The 27,194-nt window shown below is 36.9% G+C and overlaps 1 protein-coding gene across 1 annotated transcript; it reads right to left on the minus strand.

Moving 5' to 3' along the window:
* Positions 1 to 4,973: 4,973 nt before the first annotated feature.
* On the minus strand, positions 4,974 to 27,194 carry LOC117338046 (high-affinity choline transporter 1-like). The gene is made up of 9 exons (XM_033899209.1): positions 27,079 to 27,194; positions 24,819 to 25,088; positions 20,482 to 20,589; positions 18,972 to 19,127; positions 16,673 to 16,821; positions 9,732 to 9,878; positions 8,414 to 8,543; positions 7,336 to 7,553; positions 4,974 to 6,173 (listed from the first exon to the last, which is right to left on the minus strand). The coding sequence occupies exons 2-9, from the start codon at positions 24,982 to 24,984 to the stop codon at positions 5,601 to 5,603; spliced, it is 1,647 nt and encodes a 548-aa protein (XP_033755100.1). The 5' UTR covers positions 24,985 to 25,088; positions 27,079 to 27,194; the 3' UTR covers positions 4,974 to 5,600.

Consider the following 27,194-nt stretch of genomic DNA (forward strand, 5'->3'; position numbering starts at 1 on the left):
AAAATATGATCGTCACAGTATCCAAGAGACTCTTCAAAATCTGCTGCCCACCTCGAATTTTATTTACAACGAAACTAACAGAGAACAATCAACCAATTGGAAAATAGACTTTTGAAACTTTCCTCTGTGTATAGAAAGCTGAGCCAGGGACAAAATGTTTGGCAGCCAGTGATTGCCAGTATTTTATCAAGTTCCAAAATAGATATGTAGCATGATAGGTAACTATTCAAAGCAATGTTAATATGAATTTGGTAAGTCAGATTGAATTGTTTTTCAAATGTTCAGGTCATAATAATTAACAGGGTGAACATTTCAGATTTAGAATTTTTACTGCGGAATTTACCCAATTTCAAAATGGCTACCCTAGAAAAAGTTTGAGACGAAGGACCCAACCTCTTTTTTGATTAAGTGTTTTATGAGAATTTTAATAATATAGTGCAAAACATTTACACTGAAGTCTATGGAAAACAATTGGACCAGCTGTATAATAAGTTGAATGATAGTGATTCCCTAAGGGTTATTTTACCATTTCTAGAAAGCAATATCTCAGCTTCCCCAACGTATGGTGTTTGCAGTTAACTTGACGTTCAAGGGTTCTCAACATCATGATTTCATGGACAGATGGCGACTGCTGAGTAAACAAAAAAAAATAGAACACTTGGTTTCAAAAGAGGCAGGTTGAAGAAGACATCTGGAAAGTCTTATGGTCACCTTGATAGTCTCATCCATCGATGAAGCATAATCTTCATGAAATAAGACATGCTGTATACTCGTTAATGTAACATGTGATTCCGTTGTCACCATCGAGTTCTCGTTTTGCCTGGGTTAGATCCAAATATGCATGGATGTTGTCGTCAGTGAAACGAGAGACGGTTACCCTTTGGAACACCTAGGCCGGTATTCATGAAAGCATTCCTGTACAAAGCTGAAATCTCTGCGCAACCCAACTTTCTGTAATATCATAAATAATAAAACAGCAGTTTAAAAGGAAATCTTATCATTGGAAATAATATCTCACATGAAGTCTTTCCGAAATTCCAGGTCTTCATTTCACTTGTATTTCCAGATTCTCCATGTAAATTCTATAATTTGCTCATATTTTGTCTACAATTTATCAATTTGTGTCAATAATGATTGTCTATATGTCTGTATTTTGAGTTTGTCCTAGTGCAATGTTTTACATGCAAAGAGTAAATATAGGCACGATATTTGAAAGTGTTAAACATTCAATACATTGTACAATTAGTCAGTGTAAATTTAGATTTAGTAATCGGAATCTCAATCATCAAATGGATATCTTTTAAATCTCGGACGTGACGTTGTCATAACAACTTAAAAGTACGTTTGACCCGAATCATCTCTTCATCGCTATGATATATGTTCAGATATCTGCTGTGAGCCAAGTCCATTCAGTACGTATCGTATTAACATCTTGTCAGTTGTATCTACATACGTGCCTGGAATGTGCACAGAGCTGTTGAACTACGACAGCCCAAATCTGCTACTCTTACCACTTACAACGAACAAGCACAATTTGTTTTTTATTCCACAACTTTCATACATATTGTTGTTTACTAATACAACGGGGGTTACCAAAAGGACGTGTAAACAAAAGAAAGTGAAACTCTACCTCAAAAAAGCAATTAACAGTCCTGCTGCCCAGTTGTTCAAAACGTAATTAGGCTAATCACAGCGAAACAACAATCCCCGTAAAATCATTTCTGGTAAAACTTACTTGACCAAATTCTATGAAACTATAGCACATATTCGTGTCTTCCTACCTGCCTATTGAAGGAATATACAAACACAGATTTTGAAGTAAAGGAGAAATGAGATTTTCAATCATTAAGTGATTAAGGTATTCACCTTTTGAACAACTGGACCCAGATCATTGCGCTAAAACTGTTATTACTGTATATTGATGTTTTAAGGTGAAATCTATCAACGCCAATCAAATCATTTTAATGCCACCATGCAGGGAACTCGGAACAAATGGTTGAACTTGGCACAATATAATCTTTATGTGTTAAACGTGAAAAGACGATCACTCCAATTTTAATGTTAAGTTTCGATGAGCCATTTTAATATGAAAATTATATCCCGATATTTAATTGCATAACTGACTTTTTCTGAATACCAAACACCGACCGTTGTATAGCTTACAACAAAGATAAGACCGTCATGTCAACGTTCCATTTGTATATCTGCCTTGCTACTCAAAATTAGGTGCCGCGGTGGCCGAGTGGTTAAGGTGTCCCGACACTTTATCACTAGCCCTCCACCTATGGGTTGCGAGTTCGAAACCTACGTGGGGCAGTTGCCAGTCTACTGACTGTAGGCCGGTGGTTTTTCTTCGGGTACTCCGGCTTTCCTCCACCTCCAAAACCTGGCACGTCCTTAAATGACCCTGGCTGTTAATAGGACGTTAAACAAAAACAAACCAAACAAATCAAATGCTACTCAAAGCTCCGCGTACCAATGGGGATTAGATCCATATGCGAGCTTATGTATTTGTATATAACTTATTATAGGATTATCAAAAGATCTTCCATTTACATTGAATCCGCGTCCAAGGTAAAATAGGACATAGCAATTGCACTTTATAACATGTACACTTTGGCGTTATATTCATTGAGACATAAATACAAAACTTGGCAGAGTTGGGGACTATCCTTCAGAGAATCGTCAACTGGAAAGTTTATTACGTCTGTAATTATGTCTTCCGGTTCCTGATCTGTATGTTTGTGCATTGGAATCCATCCTAACTTTTGCTGAAGGGGTCAATCAATACATGACATCCTTTCGGCAATACATTTTATACAGAATGGTGCCAGCCTTCCATATGGGTAATTGCATCTTTGTGCAGAGAAAACTTAATCAACAATTACCCGACGATGGATTTTTGATTTCACTGCGTCATTCTTTGATAACACGGTTCTAGTTGCATTCGACATGTATAGAGAATACATGGTCAGTGTCTTAGAATATAAGCTGTATTTTGGCGAGGGTAAAGAAAGACGAAAGTGGCGAGCCTTGGCGAACCACTTTTGTTTTTCTGTCCCGAGCCAAAACTACAGCTCATATTTTAAGACACTGACCATGTATTCTATTTATCCTGCAACAGTCATAAAAAATAATCATAAAAAATAATCATTTTGAAGTGAAACGGTGTCAAAAATGACAAAAATATGTTCGCCTTTTAAACATTGATTCACTTTGAAGTAGGTCAGTCGAATTTACGCACGTGCTAAGATTCCAAAATACAGCTGTTTTCCGTCACTGCCGTATACAGCAAACATATATATGGTGGGTGTATTCCGACAATGCGGTGGCAGTTGCAGGATAAACAAGTGTATTTACATTCCGGGTGGCGTTAACGAAATCAAAGATCCCGACTTCTTCAGAACAATCCTTAATTTCTTAAGGATCTGTCTATATAATTTAGATGTGTCCATATTTTGAGATTGCGCTGATTTTAATTTCGAATATTAGTTGTTTGTAAACCGAAATTACCTTCAAACATTTTACAGTACTTCCGGAGAAAAACAACCTAACAACATCATATTTCAATAACCTTTATATTTTGATAGAATAAACTATTCATATCACATATCATTGTTATTATTTTGATTTTTGCTTAGAGCGTTTAGTAAACGTTTGAAGAATGATAGATTGTATGTAACTCGTTTAACATGCAATATTCCGTGCGGATAACCACACCTTATAGAATAGTCAGAGCCTTTGATATAGGTGATTGTATCTTTATGGACAGAGAGCATTTAATTCACAAGTATCATACAAAGGCGTTACATTACTTGCATTTAGATTTACGTAGTTAGTAGTTTTATTGTCAGTAATGCTAGAACAGAATAACAGCGAGTCACGGGGATCACTTTTACAGTCAGATTCTTGAGTAACTGTCATTAATGCAATACTCTTCGGAGAAAATACATCCGGAGCTACAATTCGACAATAACCGCTTGTACTTAATGTTTCATTTGTCGTCCTACCACGACCCAGCGGTGTCTACGAGATCACTCCTAATACTATTGTGCTGTCCAATACCAGACCATATCAATGAAGGCGTTGATTTTGTTATTTACCTTTTGCCACTGTTCTGCAAATATTAGATGCATTTAAACTAAAACCCAAAGCCATGTTTATAAATAAAACATGCTTTGCCTTCGGAGTACAATAATGCACGACCTTTTCAATACTGTGTGAAACAAGTGTCTCGGTACATCGTTGATACAAGATAACAGAAATATAAATCATTCTCCGGCCAAACTTATTCAATGACAGTCTACTACACCAATTAAAATTGTATTAGGTCGAATGTAACCATGCCATTTTCAACTCGTAATAGTCTAATCCTAGAGTTCAGTACTGATTGAATATGTAACCCTCGTAAAGGAGGGTCATAAAAAGATAAATGTAAACAACCTTCAATGATTTTGTAGAAACTCTATAACGACGCTACTTAAATCAGTTAACTTCGACTACTTCTGTGGGAACAGGGTAATCAATACTTTTCCGGAACATCGCTCTTAATGTATCGAAATTTAGAATATTTACGGGAGCACTCATTGTGTGATTTTATTTTTAAGTATAATTAAACTATATAGTATTGACGTATAAAACTGGTTTTAAGTAGTACATCTGGTTCATCTATTATGACCAATTATCAAATACCTCAAAAACGAACATGATCATACTCCATGAGGCGGCGAATGATAACAATATTATAACTGTGGATTGTTTACTCCCTTGTATGTTTAATCACTATTGTCTAAACTGTACTCAGGCAGCAGGAAAAGTCTTACATAGGTATCATACATTCTGTAATCAAATATATTGAGCGAATTCATGTACAAGAGATAAGTGTCATTTTTACCTTAAGTCTTATGTCACTGTATTTACCAATCAATCGAGTAACTTTAGAAATGCTTAGAAATATTTGATGCATAAAAAACATGCATTGATAAAAAAGATATTAAGGATCATACAATATATATTGAAAATAGTTTTATTTTCAGTTAATAAAATGGCTGGTTAATGGGATAACTTTTACAATAAGATCCTAGTGTAGACGTAAAATATACAATATCTTTGGTGAAAATACAGCCGGAGCTGCCATTCAGCATTCACCGCTTCTACTCAATATTTCCAAAGCCGTCCTACCACGACCCAGCAAAGTCTACTGGAACCAAGCGATGTGATGTTTCTTATTCAAGGTATTGAGTTTATTCAACATATACAATCTATATGTATATACAGTTGGAACAAGATCTGGGTAATTGTAAACTGGTTCCGTACCTATCTAACTTGTCGTGGTTGTACTTTAATGATAATAACAGTAAAATTGTAACCTTCAAATTTCACAGAATGCGTGGAATATTGTTCACTTTACAAATGTGATAAATCATTCATACCTGTAATGGCAATATTCGCCAGAGCATTGCTGTCATAATATTTACACTTATATTTTCTCTGATTATAAATTAGAGATAGCTAGTTTATGCTATTACCATGGATAAAGATTTACACATCTTCTCACTGCCTATATGGCAGTTGTCTGGATAGTTATAAACATCCGGTTTTCAGAAGGAATTAATAGATTTGCCTTGATTTCGGGTGCGAAGTTCGAATCGACCGTTTTCGAAAAAGTCTGGATCTGTATTCGTCATAAGAGGTTCTTTCTTTTCCATTTCAGCATCGCCTGTCTTCTGTTCTTCTTCCTTTTCCGTATAGCAACGAAAGATGTCGAATTTTTTGGATAACGTTCCATGGGTAAAAAGTCGCTCTGTCACATAGGAAACGCCAATAATAGAGAAAAGAGAACAAAGCATTGCAAGAGTTTTGAAAGGGAAGAGCTGTCCATATTCTTCGTGATGCATGGGATACTTAATCAAAGAATCTATACTGAGGAATGGTTCTCCGCCGGCCACACGGAGGAAAAGTCCGACGATGAAGCCAGTGAGACTACCGTATGTATTAGCACACTTTAACCAAAGAACACAGACGAGCTGTGGGAACTGTATGACGTACATTAGGTCAGCACACAGGATAAAGAGTCCGTATACGCTGCCCACGGTGAGAGCAATGGCCGCTCCAGCACTGCCCACGACGATAATGGTCCCACGAAGGACCCACACTATCTCTCTCTGAGTGGCCTGGAATATACAAGGATAAATACCATTAGAATATGATAATATGAACATTAAATATGAACTCTGATTAATGTACTGAATACGTTAAATTGATTCTTTGTTCTCTTCGGAGGCTGTTACTTCAAATGTACGTGGCATCAAAGTTAAAGTGAAGAATTAAGGTCGCGTGGCTTGGTGCCGCATCATCGGGAATGGCTCTTCAACAAGTTCTTGTGCGTCAATTGGCACCTTCCTTTTCTCAACCTAAGGTCTCCATTCCTCAGCTATCTGGGCTCAATTATGATGATGTCGCCAGCCAAGTCAAATTTAATGCCACCAAAATTGACTTATTTTTTATTCAAATCAGTTATGATCATTATATGGTTAGTTGCTCTTTCCATCCAGCAAATGCTATAATGATCATGAGGTCCTATATGGAATTGTGCTTAATTTGACATCGACGAAAGGTTTTTGGTAGAGCACTATAGAGAAAAGACTACAGCGCCGTAGCTTTGGCATTTGTGTTGTTGTAGAACCTTCCTTCTTTGGAGTGCATAGCTGCTCTGACTTTGATGACTTGGACCAGGAAAACTCACATTTCCCTGGATTAGCCTCAGTTTCTTTAAAGATGCTCAACATTTACCAGCGATCAATGAACAAATCTAACTATTACTGTGTAGAAACAAAGTCTTTCAAGGAAACCTCTTTATAATATATTCCTGGTCCGTCAACAAATCTGCATTTGTGAAACGATACAAAATGTTTTTTAATTTTACTCAATGTAACTTTTGATGTTTATGCAGAGTTTCAACGATGACTTGTTCGCCTCTCAGAAGTGGCAAATAAACATTTGATAAACCACAGCGTCAATTAACAAAACAAGATGCACAAAACCCCAACAATATATGAATATATATATAAACGCTACTGTAGACATTAATGAGTTAAATGTTTTCAGTGGTTAATATTGAAATAATTAATGGTACACAGTTGTCAATAAATTAAAATTAGTCTTGGGATTAATTGATATTACATGTTTAACATATGCTGTTTTCTATTGTGCTTTTACAAATGTCATTTTCATTTGCTTTCAACACAGATTTGAAAATAACACTATTTCATCACTTCTTTAGTTAAGTAATAGTATCGTATTTCCTATTTTCCATAGATATTTGAAACAAATTACCTTTGGTCGAAATATGTTTTTGTAAATGTTATTTGCAAATACACTTCCTGTGGCGAGAACACATGAATCGGCTGAGGACATCACTGCTGCCGAGACGGCCCCTATACCGATGATGGAAACTGACATTGGGCAGAGGTACTGAAGCACCATGGGGAAAATGTGAGTCCATTGTTTGTAGTCCAGCGGTACATTGCCCTTAAAGTCGGTGGCATTCCAATCTAAAAGAAGAAAATCAATGTTATATTCGATACAATGAACAATGACTCAGTCTGCTCGATTTGGACCGACCAAGTACCGGCTAGGTGGTCACATTACTAGATTCAATGAAAGTGACATAGGATGATCTAGTATTTGCTTAGTACAAATCTAGCAGTTCTGGTGTAGGACTGGGTAAACCTTGGAAACCGTTATTTGAACATGCTGTGGTTCCTGCATCGGTTGAGTTTACATTTAGTGGTAAATATATACAAACGTCACACATTTTATGTGAGCTTGGACGACTCAAAACTTGTTTTGCGACTTTATACAAAATGCAGGTTAAAATGTAAACAATTAAGATTGTGTGATAAGATATATATGAGATTGTGCTATCTAGACGTTGTTTTCAAAGCTGTGATATCGTGCTGTCAGGGGAGTATTCACGTATTTATTTATTTCCGGTGACACCTTACTATTACATTGATAGCTTACTACTTGATTTGATATTGGTCACGCACGCACGCACGCACGCACGCACGCACGCACATATATAAACCTGTTAGATCGAGATATTGGGAAATCAATGTTATTTACCAGGTATGAATTGCGCTATCTTACAATCTGAATTATTTGCAAACGCGGAGATCGGGATGTTGAGAAATCTATTATTTACGAAGCTGTCTAACAATTTTTTCGTAAAACTAAATAACATACAAAGCTGTAAACGGATATGGTGCGGGGTGAGCATATACAAGTATATATGTCCGTTATTGAAATAACCGATACAGGTATAACACTACCCAACATGAGGTTAATCACTCTGTAAGGAATTCAGGATGTCACTACAAAATTTTGTTTCTGGTGGCTTATATGTACATACCTGTGGCAGACCCTATTACCCCAACTGCAGCAGGAGGGATCGCTAGGAGAAGAGAGATGACGGCGGCCAATAGACACGCATTCCTGGCAAGTGTGGGGCTCTTACAGGCCAACACTCTCTGGTACAATGCCTAGTCAATTAACAGATATATACTTACTAAACATACTGTTAACTGGCCTAGTATCAAACAACGATAACATAGTAATCGGCGATCCGAAATGTTTGTTTGATGACATGCGACTGTTTTCTCTAATTTACATTAAAACTCTCTTCATTACTTCTTATGACGGCTGTTTTCTAGCTGTGAGTTTTTGGCATGACTTTAAATGGTCGTCCTGAACGACCTCTGACGGATCGTTTGCCTCCTACGGATGGCCTGTATCATCTCTCAATGGCTTATGACTGCCTAACACAATAACACAATAAATCAATGTCATTTATAAATATGACACCACAGATGAAGACTTTGAAAAAAAAAGTTGTTGCTGAAATCAGCTTCATATCCTATAACGTCCATTAGGTAGTATCAAACGACAACTACAAAGTATTCACACATAAATTATAAACTACGTACAGTCATTAAATCACAGTGTTATATGGCAAGCCAGGTCTTATATCTATAGGATATCTTATTTAAAAAGTATGCAAGATATCTTATAAAGTATAGAAAACGTGAAATTAAGTAAATCAGATACCTTACATGATTATATAATATATTTAACATAATTGATTGATTATTGGATCAACATTGCTCCATGGATAAATGAGAGGTTGGCTTGCCGTAGTGTTAGCTTCATCACACCTAATGGTAATGACAGGTATCAATATGGTCATTGGATAAGATCTGTAAAATCTTTATATCTGTATATCAAACAATTCGTGACCAATGAAAGTCGATGACCATAATAAAGCTTTGATACGGCCACTTTAACTTGTGTTGTTGTTGTTGTTGTTGTTGTTGTTGTTGTTGTTGTCAATACAATATATGAAGTAATTCAGCACAGCCTTCTATCACGTGTAAACTATTCTCACGTGATTTTATCAGCTGTATAAACTACATGTATATATCAGTCTCAGCCACCAAATACTCTCAGTGCAGAAACAAAATGTTAAAGAGTCACTTGACTGAATCACACACCAGATTATTGCAAATCTCCTTACCGATTACAGTAAGGGCTGATGAAGGTGGTTACCAAAAGGTACCCGTAGATATCCGTAAAGTTTTGTTGGCAATATTTGTCCATCATAATTCCCACACTTCTCAGTGTAGTAATTACTCATTCAAACTTTGAATACAAATATGTTGTTATAGCCTCACCTGCCACGGCATCCCTCCCATAATCAGCATACAAATTGTATCTATGTATAGTCCAATGAATTGTGGGTCAAGTTGTCCCGTCCATGTATTCTCCACACGAGACAAATCCACGGCAGGATTCTTGGCGGCAAATGGTATGGCTAACACCTGGCAAATCAAAAGGAAATATTTGGTGGTATATCTATCTATAACGATTATACTGTTCATATTACTTCTTTGACCCTTATCTATAACGAGATATATCATTATCTGTATCACACAGCTATGTCGTCCTTCTATGACTCGTCATTGATATTAAAGACATCATACATCTGTGTCGTCCTTCTAGGACTCGTCATTGATGTTAGAGACATCATAAATTGCCTTGTCCTTCTAAGAATAGTCAGTGATGCCGGGGGCCAAAATTGTGAAAAGGTTAAGCCAAGAAAAATAATTTAAAAAAAAAATCTAAACAGATGGTACAATGAAGAAGGAGAAGTTATTTACCCTCTGATTCACTAATTTCGGTATTTTATGTTAGATATTTCCAATGTCAGTTATAGGTCGCCTTTTTCGATACTGTATTAGTTGAATTGTACAATGAGTAACCTCCATATTATAAACAATAGAAGAACAGATGACCTGTATAATTATGTAATATAAAGACAATGGAATTCACACATAGTTCCTGCATATTTGGCATCATATTTATTTCTTGTGATTTTTTTTATCAAATGATTGAAAGGCGGCGTAGTACACATATAATCATCATGTACATTCAAGATTACTATCATGTATGTACGACTTAGTAGTTTATACGACAACTTAGATACCTATGATAATTAGTAAAATGATAACATGGTGCATTGGATTCATTGTCGGGGTGACATAAATCCACTAGGTCTAGCAGTTTATAATTCATTAGGAAAACAAAACATATGTTTCTGTTTCCGGATACAAATGCCAAAACCTAACTGAAAGATTTACATGACAGGTATGGTTGTGCCTGAACATTCTACTGAACATAAAGCATCTAATAATTTGGTCTGAAAACACTTTAACCTTTCTGGTATGCCAAATTAACTAGGCTTGCTTGACAATCAGGAGAACCCTGCCATAAAGTTGCTTGGGTTTCCTAAAGACTGTCCGATAGTTCTAGAGCGTTGCGATATTTCCAAATAACTGATAGGGAGAAAGGTACCTCGTTCATGTACTAACAAACACCGAATCATTGCTGGCTCCAGTTGTTTTTAACTTTATTTTTATCCCAATTTCTTACTACCATTCAGAACAGGAATTAATACACTGTGGGTTAAAAAAATCCTTCTTTTGATTGAATCTTGAATATTTCCCTCCTAAAAACGTTTCTTCCGTCAAAATTCTTTCTACTCTTTATACAATCATTCCCCATTCCAAAATTACCTTCGTTGTGAACTACCAGCATATTTCGATCAACGTACGACTAAGTCTCGTATGAAGTACACCGGAGATGAAACCATGAGAATGATTGAATTTCTGATCAACAACATCAGTATTGAGTTTGGTGGTCAGACCTCCCAAAAGTATTGGCATACACATGGGAGCGAACTGTGCCCCTCTACTGGCCCACTTATTTTTGTTTTTATAAGAGGCTATCTATACTGTAGAGCTTCACAGAATAGGTAACAGACGTTGCTAAGCCCTTCAGTTTCATCTATAGGCTGACAATATGATATCATTAAATAGACGCTGTAGAAATCAGGGACACAGCAACCTCTTCAACATAAGCCTCGCTGTATGATACGGGTGATAATTTCAATTTCCCATTTGTTAATTTTCCATTTCTAGATAGTAACATCCCTGCTTCCCCTACGTACAGTGTTAATATGTTCCATGTGGTTCGATATTCAATGCTTGTTACATCATCACGATTTCCGTCGATTACTGACTGAGAAATTAATAACATGGATATTCGAGAGATGAAGGTTTATGAAGACCAAGGGCAAGTTTTATTGTCGACAAGATAGTATGTATGTATAACCTAGTATTTTGTATAAGATAGATATTAATTTATGGTGGCCTTAATAGGCCGACATATACTAACATGAATATATGCAAATATCTAGATATGATTATAACCAAATGAACTTATATTAACTTAATACGGTAGGTACTGGCTTAGTCTGTTTCTAGTCCACGTAACACGTATGACAATGCATATTTCACGCTAAGTGTGTGAATCCTTGTACATCCCGTGTCTAAGACGGTACGTCAATTAAACTGATAGAGTATTTGACATGAATGTGATTCGGAGCCGCCGTACCATCTTGTTGCTCGAGGAAGAAACCCTACATGCTGTGAAACATATTGTCTCTGAAGTAGATCTGAAGTGGTAATGACACAGGCATAACCAAGCCTTTGTTACGATAATATAACACCAGATTACATTACAACTCTATTGTATACATTATACATCAGCTGTAAAGCGGGACATACCAAGTCTGATTGCTTAGGCTACCTATCATGCTGTCGGAGTTAAACTAAATGTTGATACACGTATTCTGACAGGACAGGACAGTATAGTTGACCTAACTAGTATTTAATCTCAAATTCACAGATAATCTAGGTTTTTCTAGGTTAATATCAATTTCGAAATTCACATTATAATTTCTCCATGGAACAGAATATATACTCTTCTGAACAATGATAGTTACTTGTCATGGAAATTATTACCATCAAAATCACGATGTATAACTTCTATATGACAGTATATGACCCCTGACAATGAAATTATGACATATGCTTGCTATTTCAAAGTGATCATTCACCTAAAATTAACCACAAATACATGCTATAACACATAATATGATCACTAGTTTGTTTGTTTGCTGGTGTTATCGTCCTGGAACAGCCAGGGCTATTTTGAGGCGGGGTCTCCTTGTAGTAGTTGGTGACTACCTTACTGAAAAAACAAAAAGGGAGACCCTTCACATGCCATCCAGAGCAATTAGGGTAAAATGCCTTGCCAAGGACACACCAACGACAGCACAGACTGGCCCGTTTACGAGCTTCCCGAGAAATACAAACCAACAAGGGTAGGGAGCATCGAACTGTTTGTGGCCGGTGTTCTAACCGGCTGAGACCACAAACTCACGACATATACCTGTTATACGACAGTATATGATCACTGACCACAACCTCACGACACCTACCTGTTATACGACAGTATATGATTACTGACCACAACCTCACGACACCTACCTGTTATACGACAGTATATGATTACTGACCACAACCTCACGACACCTACCTGTTATACGACAGTATATGATTACTGACCACAACCTCACGACATATACCTGTTATACGACAGTATATGATCACTGACCACAACCTCACGACACCTACCTGTTATACGACAGTATATGATTACTGACCACAACCTCACGACACCTACCTGTTATACGACAGTATATGATTACTGAACACAACCTCACGACACCTACCTGTTATACGACAGTATATGATCACTGACCACAACCTCACGACGTATACCTGTTATACGACAGTATATGATCACTGACCACAACCTCACGACATATACCTATTATACGACAGTACATGATCACTGACCACAACCTCACGACACATACCTGTTACACGACAGTATATGATCACTGACCACAACCTCACGACACATACCTGTTATACGACAGTATATGATTACTGACCACAACCTCACGACATACCTGTAATACGACGTGCGTATTTGTCTGACGTACATCAATATACTTATCTACGTACATTCTACATATGTAGTCTTAACTGGTTATATTGAAGATGACCGTTTTGTTTTTTGTTTTCCCTTCAAGTCGTTGTTTATTCATTCTAGATATTCCCCAAACTTATAAAACATACCAAGTGGTATTCGTCAAGCGATCTCTCATACAATAAGATATATAGTAGAGGACATCAACAGAGAGAACTTGTGAAGTAAGTCAAACATCACAGTCTACAACACTCTGACCTTTTACAGAGTACGGCAGATGTCACAGCGTGTCTACTTAATTTCGGCTGTGGCTGGGAAGCCAGAATAAAATGTTTGTCTGTATAATCCAATGCCTTCATTACTGTATCGCGAGTTTGTGTATTCTGTTTGATTGTATTCGTTGCAAAGAATATATTTCACATAATGCAGCATTACTGGTGAAATATCAAACGATTAAGAATAATGTCATCTAATTAAAATCCACATTATTTCTTCTGCAACGTTTGACAAGGATCAGTGTGTATATCATAAAGGTTTTACAATCCGTAAACATCTAACTAACGTTATACAACCCTAAAACATCTAACTAAGGTTATACAACCCTAAAACATCTAACTGAGGTTATACAACCCTAAACATCTAACTAACGTTATACAACCCTAAAACATCTAACTAATGTTATACAACCCTAAAACATCTACATCAGGTTATACAACCCTAAAACATCTACATAAGGTCATACAACCCTAAAACATCAACATAAGGTTATACAACCCTAAAGCATCTAACTAACGTTATACAACCCTAAAACATCTAACTAATGTTATACAACCCTAAAACATCTACACAAGGTTATACAACCCTAAAACATCTACACAAGGTTATACAACCCTAAAACATCAACATAAGGTTATACAACCCTAAAACATCTAACTAACGTTATACAACCCTAAAACATCTAACTAATGTTATACAACCCTAAAACATCTACACAAGGTTATACAACCCTAAAACATCTACACAAGGTTATACAACCCTAAAACATCTAACTAACGTTATACAACCCTAAAACATCTAACTAATGTTATACAACCCTAAAACATCTACACAAGGTTATACAACCCTAAAACATCTACACAAGGTTATACAACCCTAAAACATCAACATAAGGTTATACAACCCTAAAACATCTAACTAAGGTTATACAACCCTAAAACATCAACATAAGGTTATACAACCCTAAAACATCTAACTAAGGTTATACAACCCTAAAACATCTACGTCGGGTTATACAACTCTAAAACATCTACATAAGGTTATACAACCCTAAAACATCTAACTAAGGTTGTACAACCCTAAAACATCTACATTAGGTTATACAACCCTAAAACATCTAACTAAGGTTATACAACCCTAAAACATCTACATAAGGTTATACAACCCTAAAACATCTACATAAGGTTATACATCCCTAAAACATCTAACTAATGTTATACAACCCTAAAACATCTAACTAAGGTTATACAACCCTAAAACATCTACATAAGGTTATACATCCCTAAACCATCTAAGGTTAAACAACCCTAAAACATCTAACTAACGTTATACAACCCTTAAACATCTACATAAGGTTATACAACCCTAAAACATCTTACTAAGGGTATACAACCCTAAAACATCTTACTAAGGTTATACAACCCTAAAACATCTTACTAAGGTTATACAACCCTAAAACATCTACATAAGATTATACAACCCTAAAACATCTAACTAATGTTATACAACCCTAAAACATCTACATAAGGTTATACAACCCTAAAACATCTACATAAGGTTATACAACCCTAAAACATCTACATAAGGTTATACAACTCTAAAACATCTACATCAGGTTATATATCCCTAAAACATCTACATCAGGTTATACAACCCTAAAACATCTACATCAGGTTATACAATCCTAAAACATCTACATAAGGTTATACAATCCTAAAACATCTAACTGAGGTTATACTACCCTAAAACATCTACATAAGGTTATACAATCCTAAAACATCTAACTAAGGTTATACAACCCTAAAACATCTACATAAGGTTATACAACTCTAAAACATCTACATAAGGTTATACAACCCTCAAACATCTAACTAAGGTTATACAACCCTAAAACATCTAACTGAGGTTATACAACCCTAAAACATCTACATAAGGTTATACAACCCTAAAACATCTAACTAAGGTTATACTACCCTAAAACATCTACATAAGGTTATACAACCCTAAAACATCTAACTAAAGTTATGCAACCCTAAAACATCTACATCAGGTTATACAATCCTAAAACATCTACATAAGGTTATACAACCCTAAAACATCTTCATAAGGTTATACAACTCTAAAACATCTACACAAGGTTATACATCCCTAAAACATCGAACTAACGTTATACAACCCTAAAACATCTACATAAGGTTATACAACCCTAAAACATCTAACTAAGGTTATACAACCCTAAAACATCTAACTAAGGTTATACTACCCTAAAACATCTACATAAGGTTATACAACCCTAAAACATCTAACTAAGGTTATACTACCCTAAAACATCTACATAAGGTTATACAACCCTAAAACATCTACATAAGGTTATACAACTCTAAAACATCTAACTAAGGTTATACAACCCTAAAACATCTACATAAGGTTATACAACTCTAAAACATCTACATAAGGTTATACAACCCTCAAACATCTAACTAAGGTTATACAACCCTAAAACATCTAACTAAGGTTATGCAACCCTAAAACATCTACATCAGGTTATACAATCCTAAAACATCTAACTAAGGTTATACAACCCTAAAACATCTACATTGTACGTCGGGTTATACAACCCTAAAACATCTACGTCGGGTTATACAACCCTAAAACATCTAACTGAGGTTATACAACCTTAAAACATCTACACAAGGTTATACAACCCTAAAACATCTACACAAGGTTATACAATCCTAAAACATCTAACTGAGGTTATACAACCTTAAAACATCTACATAAGGTTATGTAACCTCAAAATTAATCTTCAGCTTCATCATTTTGGACTCGTTGGAAATCGATATTCATTTTCAATATTTCTATACCTATATATTACTTGTAATTGTGTCTTAATTATGAGTGATAACATGTTAACACTGTATATATGGAAACTACCTACCAACCCTATTCCCATGAAGAACAGCTGTATGACGTCGGTGTAAGCTACTGCGTAGAGACCCCCGAAGAATGTGTAGACGACCGCCACACAGGCGGACACGATCACGGACATGGTCATATCCAGGCCCAGAACGATGGATAGCGTGGTGCCTACGAACAGGAAATACGTCATACAACAAGCTCTATTTTATTATTTGATTTAATGTTATTTGATGCAATGTAGTACGGGGGACAGAAGTAGTATTCAAACAAACGTTAAAGATGTGGTATAAAAAGTTGTCTCCCTTGATTTCGGTTGTTACATATAAAAAATGTATTTCAAAATTGATTTTTAAGGAGATAATTGTTTAATCATTACTGATACAAAACACAGTAACGGTATATATAACAGGGACTAATGTATCCCACACGATGGTATCCAGTTAACCTTACATACATGTATCATTGTTCCTACAGCCACGTACCATCTTCGCTAGCCAAGGCTTCTGCTTACGTTACACTCCACAGAATCAGAAGCCTTGGCTAGCGAAGATGTGCAGCCACGTGATAACATAATTGTTCTTACAGTCACGTGATAACATCTCATTGTTCTTACAGTCACGTGATAGCATCTCATTTGTTCTTACAGTCACGTGATAACGTCTCACTGTCCTTACAGTCACGTGGTAGCATCTCATTGTTCTTACAGTCACGTGATGACATCTTATTGTTCTTACAGTCACGTGATAACACCTCATTTTTCTTAAAAACTACGTGATTGCTCTTACAACCACGTGACAACATCTCATTATTCTTATAACCATGTATTTCTTTCTATTTTTTACTATCAAATAATTCTATTTTGATGTTCTTACAACCATCTAATTATATTGCATTTCTGTTAACCTTTATATAGAGAATACATGGTTAGTATCTTACAATACAAGGTTTATTTTGGCGAGGGTTAGGAAAGACGAGATGGCGAGCCTTTGACGAGCCATCTCGTCTTTCCGTTCCGAGCCAAAATAAACCTTGTATTGTAAGATACTTACCATGTATTCTGTTTATCCTGCAACTATTTCACAGTAGCTGACATTCAAGTTAAATGGAAAAAACGTCATTTGTTTACCTTTTTGAACTGAAGCGATGCGTCCGCATTGTGGCGCAGGAATATTTCCATTCATAAGAACTATATTTACTTCCGCCTGTAATGTCACTGCGCTGTTACAATATAGTTCCGATCATTTTTGCTACCTCAAAGTGTAATTTCACACATATGTATTTTTCTGGATTCTCGTACAATGTAGCAGACGCTGACAGCTGACGATTGTTGACAAACAATATGACGTCATCATTATCAGGTCAAAGTTTGTGCGCGTGATCATGAGGTCAACTTGAAAGTAGTTCCGTCAGAGTTGGAAAAAGTTCACGTGAATCCTATTGACGGATAAAGCACTTCGTATTGACGGATAAAGCACAAGTTTATCCGACAGTAGTTATCGGTCAGTGAGTGTGGCAGTTGCAGGATAAATCATGGTATCCGATTGTTATTAACATTTATCCTGCAACTGCCACACTCACTGACCGATAACTACTGTCGGATAAACTTGTGCTTTATCCGTCAATACGAAGTGCTTTATCCGTCAATAGGATTCACGTGAACTTTTTCCAACTCTGACGGAACTACTTTCAAGTTGACCTCATGATCACGCGCACAAACTTTGACCTGATAATGATGACGTCATATTGTTTGTCAACAATCGTCAGCTGTCAGCGTCTGCTACATTGTACGAGAATCCAGAAAAATACATATGTGTGAAATTACACTTTGAGGTAGCAAAAATGATCGGAACTATATTGTAACAGCGCAGTGACATTACAGGCGGAAGTAAATATAGTTCTTATGAATGGAAATATTCCTGCGCCACAATGCGGACGCATCGCTTCAGTTCAAAAAGGTAAACAAATGACGTTTTTTCCATTTAACTTGAATGTCAGCTACTGTGAAATAGTTGCAGGATAAACAGAATACATGGTAAGTATCTTACAATACAAGGTTTATTTTGGCTCGGAACGGAAAGACGAGATGGCTCGCCAAAGGCTCGCCATCTCGTCTTTCCTAACCCTCGCCAAAATAAACCTTGTATTGTAAGATACTAACCATGTATTCTCTATATATCAAATCTATTATCATCTATTAATATCTACAATAAAGAAACTGACATTTGTGAGTGATAAAACGTGGTAGCAAATGGTAACTTCCTTACCAAAAAGTCTTCACAAAAACAATACCAAACGGAATATTAAAGTTGTCAATATACCTAAAGCTCCTAGTATGGCGGCCTCCCAGAATAGGTCGCCCAACAACTCCGGGAAGAAGAGCAGTCCTCCCATTCTGTTTCCATACTTCTGCTGGAACGGATCGAAAATTGTCGAGAATTCCATACTGCGGACTTTTGGTGCAATTACTATCCCAGCTAGAGGAGGACAACTTCAGAAGATAAACTCCAAGTAAAGAAACCACACATTCATGTATTTCATTTTCAAAGAGTGGGGTGTTTAGAATTATTAACATATTAAATAACAGTACCTAATGAAAGGTGGTCAACGATGGCTTTGGACGTTATTGAAGCGTTAAATATAATTACTTAATGATTCGGGGACCGAAAGATCCCACCGACTGTTTTATCTACAGGTAATTCTGCTCTGTATAGCAATGCAACCATATTATCTAAAACACCTTCCTAGCCCACCCACCCAAAGCTAGGTACGTGTTACGGAAAATAGGTCTCTATTGGTATAACTTAGCACAGCAAATTCTGAAAACGTTTTTTAAGGAAAGATTTCAATTCTTATGTACTGAAATAGATTGTAACTTAGTTGCCTTAGTTTACAAATGTTTAACATAGTGATCGTCCTAGCTTTATAAGTGTTTTCATTCTTATTCATTTCGACTCGACAACAAGTTACAAATTTACAAGTCACAACTTATCTGTGAAAATGTTTCCCTTATCAAGGTATAGACTAGAATCCTATCTTCTCTATGACGTAATGCAATATGCATACTCATACTTAAAGATGGAAATGTTATATTTGAAAAGTACGGGAGCACAGAAATGTATATAACGAACGGTTATTTTAATTCTCTCCAATATGTACGCGTGTAAGGGGTCACGTTCTGTGGTGTGAAGGGTCAACGAACATTTACGTATATTGGTTTGTTTAATATAGTCATTGGCTTGGATGGTCAGGTGACACAGTGGTAACACACCTGCCTTTCACTTAGGACGTGAAAAGGTATGAGGTCACCTGTCCGACCACGCAGGTTTCCTCCGGGTGCTCCAGTTTCCTCAAACGGTGAAACCCCTTGCGCGCTTCCATCCAGGCCCACATGCGTGATTACTTTAAGTTGATATAACGTGTTACGCAATAGTTGTAAGATAATAAAGTTTACATTAATAGACGTATGTGTGCTATACCTAGCGATTGTAATTGACTATTGTGTATAATGCCGTGACCTTGTTTTATTCAATCTCAATATAATATTTATATGATTAATAACTGACATAAAGTCGACACAACTATCCCTCCGTTAACGTTACTGTACATGCTGTTACTTTGACGTACTCTAGTTCGGTATTTAACTTTGTTTAAGAAACAAATTACAAAAATGCGATCAATTAATATTGATTAAAATCTTCTTTTTTATATATATAATATTTGCAGAAATACGTTTACTTCAAAATGTTGATAAAACCGCGAAAATTGTAATCATCGAAACAATAATTATAATTAGTTATCATAGGTTGTATATGCTTGAAATATTCTTACCTATCGCCATGCCAATGTTGTATCCTATTGGTCCTATAGCCCAGACCATACCATCCCTCCCCATAGCCTCCGCCGTTCCGTTGATGTAGCCACCCCCGACCATGGTAGCTGTCAACAGAAGCAAATGTTGTAACTCTTCATTATTAATGTATACGTTTATATCATACTTCTTGAAATGATCGTACAAAGACAACAGATATCAGTGTCATTCGATACAAATTGATAGTTAGATACAGTAGAGGCAAAATTGAATTTAACTGCATAATGTAGCTGCTCCTTCCTTCTTGGACTCATTAGTTGTTCCAACGTCGTAGTGTGCGGACATTAAAAACCAAGAGAAATCCAGATGAGGGGGTAAGGTAGTCCCAAATTGCAATAAATGTCATAGTCTTAAATATTGGATTTCACGGGATTTTCAAGTACATCTGTATATCATGAACACTGTCCTCACTATTCAAATGAACTAAAACGTGGTATGCAGATTACGATAAACTTCGGGGAGTCAACATAGAGGTTTCGTCCTTCTTGGACACGTCAGTGATACTACAGGCATACAGTGTTGATACCAAGTTTCTGACGGAAAAGAATTAAAACAGGCCGAAGGAAACAAACAAACAAACAAACAAAAAACAGGATGAGGATGTGCAAAAGCCCATAATTCAATAATAGTCCGGTTGCCAAACCCCGATTTCTCTCTTAACCTTGCAGTAGCGTCCACATGATGTTTTTTAGTGTTTTGTGTATGTTGAATGAGTGCTGATCCCAAAACGGCTTGGTGCCACTTTTGAACCCTTGAGCATTTTGAAATATTCAAGATGGCCGCCAAGATGGCTGCAAAATCGAAAAATGGCAATACGTTACTCATTTATTACTCTAGAGTTACAATTTTTGTTTCTAGACTGGGATTTTTAGGGATATAGATACCATTAAAATAATGTAAAATACAATGCAGTAATTAATTCTTTAATTCAATTTAAAATAGCCTCCAAAATGGCCGCCGAAACCTCAAAATTGCAATAAGTCATGTATTGTTTCCTTAAAATGGTTATTGGTGTTTATGGGTTTTTTATGGATTATATTATATGCGACCCTTAGAAGCCCTTCCATATGCAGTTCTGTCAAGCATTCTTGGAGGTCAGCATGTGATGCGTCATCAACCTTGGTTGTGGAATGGAATGTCAGACATGTTTATCATAACAACATGTATGCGGTATGGCCATGGTCCTGGATGATTTGTGGGAATATTTGTTAACCAATCTACTTTTAAACGATGGGCACTGAGCCTTTATGTCTGCAGTCGCCTCATCAAAGACGTAGCAGACATGCGCGAGGAAGACACAAAAACACAAGTTATTTCACACAGGGAGGATATGCCAGCTCGTATACGTACCTTGGGTTCTACAGATATTACGAGTATAGCATCAAGAGTGGCACTCGAAATTTGTGTGCAGGGGAAAGGGCAACAAGATGTCACATGATTTGCTAACTGCTCCCTTACCTTTTCAACAGTCATAGAAAACAAAGTGCAGGCCACAGACCTTATTTGTCAGCAGATGTTTAATTTTCAGTCTACAGACACTGCGTTCAGTCAAAGACTAGTGGTAACTGGACTTGACCCTGCGCCACATGAGGATCATATGATTGTCTTGCTAGAAAGAACTGACATGAGAAAAACTCACGAGGAGGCATACTATGACTATTCCACAGCAAATGAAGTGTCATGCAACACAATGGCGCAAATGCAGTGTGACGATACTTATGTATTCATCTTACTGGTTTACCTGTACTATATCCAGAATCCGACATGCTCTGTCATAATGGAAGCCACCAGTCCACAAAGGTCATCAGTAGACGAACGAACAACGGCAAAGAAACATGCTAATATAGTACAACATCTTTTGGCAGCAAATGCTTTGTCAGAATGTGAGACTATTGCCTACATATTTTGGAAAAGGGACAGTACTGAAGGTTCTTAAAAAAGAACACACACTCAGATAGCTTGGTGCGCAGGCAGCAGATATAAATGAAGTAATTTCAGAGTTCACATCTCCAAACCTCACTTTCAAAATTAATATTGGTATCTTAACTGGCGAAAAAACAACTTACTGCAACGCCGAAATTAAAGCCTCTGCCACCAACATCAAGTCATTTGCTAAAAACGTCAAACGTGCTCATATACAGGCGTTCATATAGAAGGCAGTGCTAGAGAAAGGCCCATCTGATCTTGAGGCGAGAGACTTTGGCTGGATCCGGAATGAAGCGTCAAAAGCTCTTTCACCCGTTACACTGCCTTCCAACGTATCCCCAACTCACCCTGGAATTCTGAAGATGATCAGATGTGGTTGCACTAGTGATCATCCGTGTGCAACAGCTATGTGTGGCTGTCAGAAGGCTCAGTTTACATGCACAATTTTCTGAAACTGCGCCATAGAACACATCTGGGGGAATCAGTGGACAACATATACAGATCAACTGAGTGATACTGGAAATGGAACTGAGGAAGGGGGCCGCGGTGGCCGAGTGGTTAAGGTGTCCCGACACTTTATCACTAGCCCTCCACCTCTAGGTTGCGAGTTCGAAACCTACGTGGGGCAGTTGTCAGGTACTGACTGTAGGCCGGTGGTTTTTCTCCGGGTACTCCGGCTTTCCTCCACCTCCAAAACCTGGCACGTCCTTAAATGACCCTGGCTGTTAATAGGACGTTAAACAAAAAACAAACAAACAAGGAACTGAGGATGGATGTGGAAAGAGCTGAGAGAATAGTATATAATGCACCTAAAGTGGATGTTATTATTCGCACAGTGTGTGCATTCGAACAACATACCATCATACAAGTTTATGTGTATGGGCTGTGGTTGGTGTCATTAGTACGCCTATACCCCAATACAAGTTTATGTGGATGGGATGTGATTAGTGTCATTGGTACGCCGATACCCCATACATTTGAAGTTTATGTGTATGGGCTGTGGTTGTAGTCATAAGTACGCCTATACCCCATACAAGTTTATGTGGATGGGATGTGATTAGTGTCATTGGTACGCATATACCCCATACAAGTTTATGTGTATGGACTGTGGTTGGAGTCATAGGTACGTCTATACCCCCATACAAGTTTATGTGTATGGGCTGTGGTTGGTGTCATTGGTACGCCTATACCCTATACAAGTTTATGTGTATGGGCTGTGGTTGTAGTCATAGGTACGCCTATACCCCATACAAGTTTATGTGTATGGACTGTGCTTGGAGTCATTGGTACGCCTATACCCCCATACAAGTTTATGTGTATGGGCTGTGGTTGTAGTCATAGGTACGCCTATACCCCCATACAAGTTATGTGTAGTGGCTTTGTTTGGTGTCATTGGTACGCCTATACCCCCATACAAGTTATGTGTAGTGGCTTTGGCTGGTGTCATATGTACGCCTATACCCTATATAAGTTTATGTGGATGGGTTGTGGTAGGTGTAATCGTTACGCCTATATCCACGAAAAAATGTATAATGCTTAAAAACAAATAATTTGACTGATAAACATGATTATGGCTTTTACAACCATTGTCATTGCGCGCTCTGATTTCGTATATTGTAATTTTGATACTTGGATTTTCGTGGTGGTCATTAAAAATCTTGGATCGACTAATTACATAATGAAGTTGGTTTTTAATATGTTCATAATGTGTCCCTTGCCTCATAAAACGTGCAAAAAGACACAACAAAGACCACTCTAGGGAAACAATGACTTATTGCAATTTTGAGGTTTCGGCGGCCATTTTGGCGGCAATTTTAATTTGAATTAAGGAATTGATTACTGCATTGTATTTTAGATGATTTAAATGGTATCCATGACACTAAAAGCCCCAGTTTATACACAAAAATGCCAATCTAGAGTAATTGAGTAACTTATTGCCATTTTTAGATTTTTTAGCCATCTTGGCGGCCATCTTGAATATTTCAAAATGCTCAAGGGTTCCAAAGTGGCACCACACAGTTTTGGAATCAGCACTCATCCAACATACACAAAACACTAAAAACATTATGTTGACGCTACTGCAAGGTTTAGTGGGCTGCTGCTGGACTATAAAGGATCCTTTCATAATTTTGTACATACATATATTAATATGACTGTATTAACTATTGATATGATTTAAACATGTGGTCACTGAAAAGTTCACGGGAGTACATATACAAAGGAGTTCTTTTTCATGTTTAGTATTGTTCAAAATACAATAATATGTCGAGACAAAAAAAGAGAGTCCGTGATATGTCAAATAGTGTATGTTCAGTTCGGGAGAATCCCAGTTTGTAAAATGAAATATATCACGATAATTTTATATACTTACCTGCTGTAGTGAAACTGGCAACAAACAGACCGAAGCTCCTGTTGGCGACAAACAACTCCTCAGCATCGTTGGATTTGGTACTTTTACGTCCAGCAACAATGCCAATAATCAATATTATTACATAAAACACTCCGATAGCTACCAAACCGAGAACGTTCACCGCCATGCTTAACAGTTTATCATCAAACTATGACAAGCAATAGTTCGCTTTTACAAAGCGGCAGGATCTAGGTCCATGCGGGTGTCCTCCGTAAACAGAGTCAGTCCGGCCTGTAACGTAATCTGATAGGGAAATAAACTCTGTGTATGTGTGTCACGTTCTGTAACCGTGCATATCGCTGAACCTGTAGTCATACTCCTTACATGACAAATAAACGTTATCCAAAATAAATTTATTACAGGTTGTTATACGAAAGCCAATGTTGTACCAAATTGTGAAAAAACCCAAACCACAACAAACAAACAAAAAATCGGCTGAAACATGCATACGCATATATGTGATAATCAGCATACATATTTACACATATACATTTAAATTAAGGAAATGAAGGAACTACTTTATACGGTATGAATTACATTTCATAATGAACTTTTTATTAACATTTTTACTATAAATTTTACACTTTATGAAAATGTAGGGCAGTACGCTAAAATTACGACACTAAACTTCACACTCAATATAATATCAACCACAATACAAACTGCATATGAAAAAAATGCTTGACACATTGATATAGTTCACTACGATGTTCATGATTATTCCAACGTACTATTGCCATACCTTTTGAACAAACTGTGCCTATATTTTAGCCGACTTTTATCCATACGAGACTGATTACATTGAAGAGCTTATCAGAAAAGGTAACATACCTTGCATTATCCCTAAATTTCACATAAAGATACATTGACAATTAAGTATCTTTTAAATGAAGTAAAAAACCAAAAACGTTATTGTCTATTTATCCCAATTATCTATTTTCCGTTTCTAGATGGTAACATCCCTGCTTCCTCTACGTATGGTGTTCAATGTCCCAATTTATTTGATATTTAAGGACCCGTTCCTTTTAAAACAACTGAAGTGACATATGTCGACTACTGACGGGCCGCGGTGGCCGAGTGGTTAAGGTGTCCCGACACCTTAACACTAGCCCTCCACCTCTGGGTTGCGAGTTCGAAACCTACGTGGGGCAGTTGCCAGGTACTGACCGTAGGCCGGTGGTTTTTCTCCGGGTACTCCGGCTTTCCTCCACCTCCAAAACTGGCACGTCCTTAAATGACCCTGGCTGTTAATAGGACGTTAAACAAAAACAAACAAACAAACAAACTACTGACGGGAAAAATACACTGGATTGCAGGTGTAGGTTGATGAAGATCAAAGAAACTGTCGACATCATGATCTCCTAGGGAATTAATATATTTCCCTATACGATATAAAGACAGACTGGCTTGGTGCTAGTTGACATGTGTGGTGGTAATAATGTTGGATGTCTTCGATGAAACAGAAGACGCTTTCTCTAGCGGACCACCTGGTCTTATTTCCAAATCTATATTTGAGCTGATATTCTCTCCTTGCTATGTCGATTTGGAGGTATAATTTCGGTATCATTATGTCGGTATTCACTACCCTGAATGTAATTCTTCTCAATATATAATACCTCCGTAATGATGCTGTATTTTCATATTTCATTTAATAGTGTCGCTGTACAGTTATATTGAAAGTCCTAAGATATACGATATTTACGTGAAAAACATGTCCTGGTTTCAGGTAAACGAATCAATACCATGCATTAGTTTGTTTTCACCGTCTTAATCGTAATTGAGGAGATATTGATCTTTGTTTTCCTCCATTGTTATCGTACAGATAATTATTAACATTCCGATTTTCAACATACAAAAATGCATTTGTCGTGTAATATTCAAGGTAAAAGCTTTGATATTAGTTAGTATTTCCTAGTGTTTGTTTTATCGAGTTATGAAAAAGTTATTTTGTCTTTGTATATTTTATTCAGCAACAGTTTCCTTTAAAACCATTATCATTCAAATGATTTATTCAAAGGTGTATTTTACCTGAGGAACTGACAGCATTTTCCTGTATTTAATATCTTTGTTCATACGATGATTTAGATAAGTATACAGTAGAAATAAGATACTTGGTTTCATATAGAGTGTACCTATCGCGATGTCTGTTGTTACCGGGGTAGTTTTGGTTCCATCTCTCGGCGTTAACAAATTGTCGTGTGACCTATAAGTGATTACGTACCTGTCGTTAAGCCGTGAATCGTTTACATGTGCGCCATTACTACAGGGCCACAAAATGTCAGTGAAATTTTCCTGTCAGGTTAGAATATCAAACCAATTGGAAGATGGATAGCTGAA

Source organism: Pecten maximus, chromosome 11 (genome assembly GCF_902652985.1).
Source record: "Pecten maximus chromosome 11, xPecMax1.1, whole genome shotgun sequence".
Classification (NCBI taxonomy): Eukaryota; Metazoa; Mollusca; class Bivalvia; order Pectinida; family Pectinidae; genus Pecten; species Pecten maximus.

Excerpts from the sequence above, each read along its gene's own strand:
- LOC117338046 (XM_033899209.1), bottom strand. The coding sequence starts at position 24,984 with ATGGCGGTGAACGTTCTCGGTTTGGTAGCTATCGGAGTGTTTTATGTA. Across the intron at positions 16,822-18,971 it reads CGCCATACTAGGAGCTTTAG|GCACCACGCTATCCATCGTT; the intron begins GTATATTGACAA and ends TCCTGTTCGTAG. Across the intron at positions 8,544-9,731 it reads TGGGAGGGATGCCGTGGCAG|GCATTGTACCAGAGAGTGTT; the intron begins GTGAGGCTATAA and ends TTAATTGACTAG.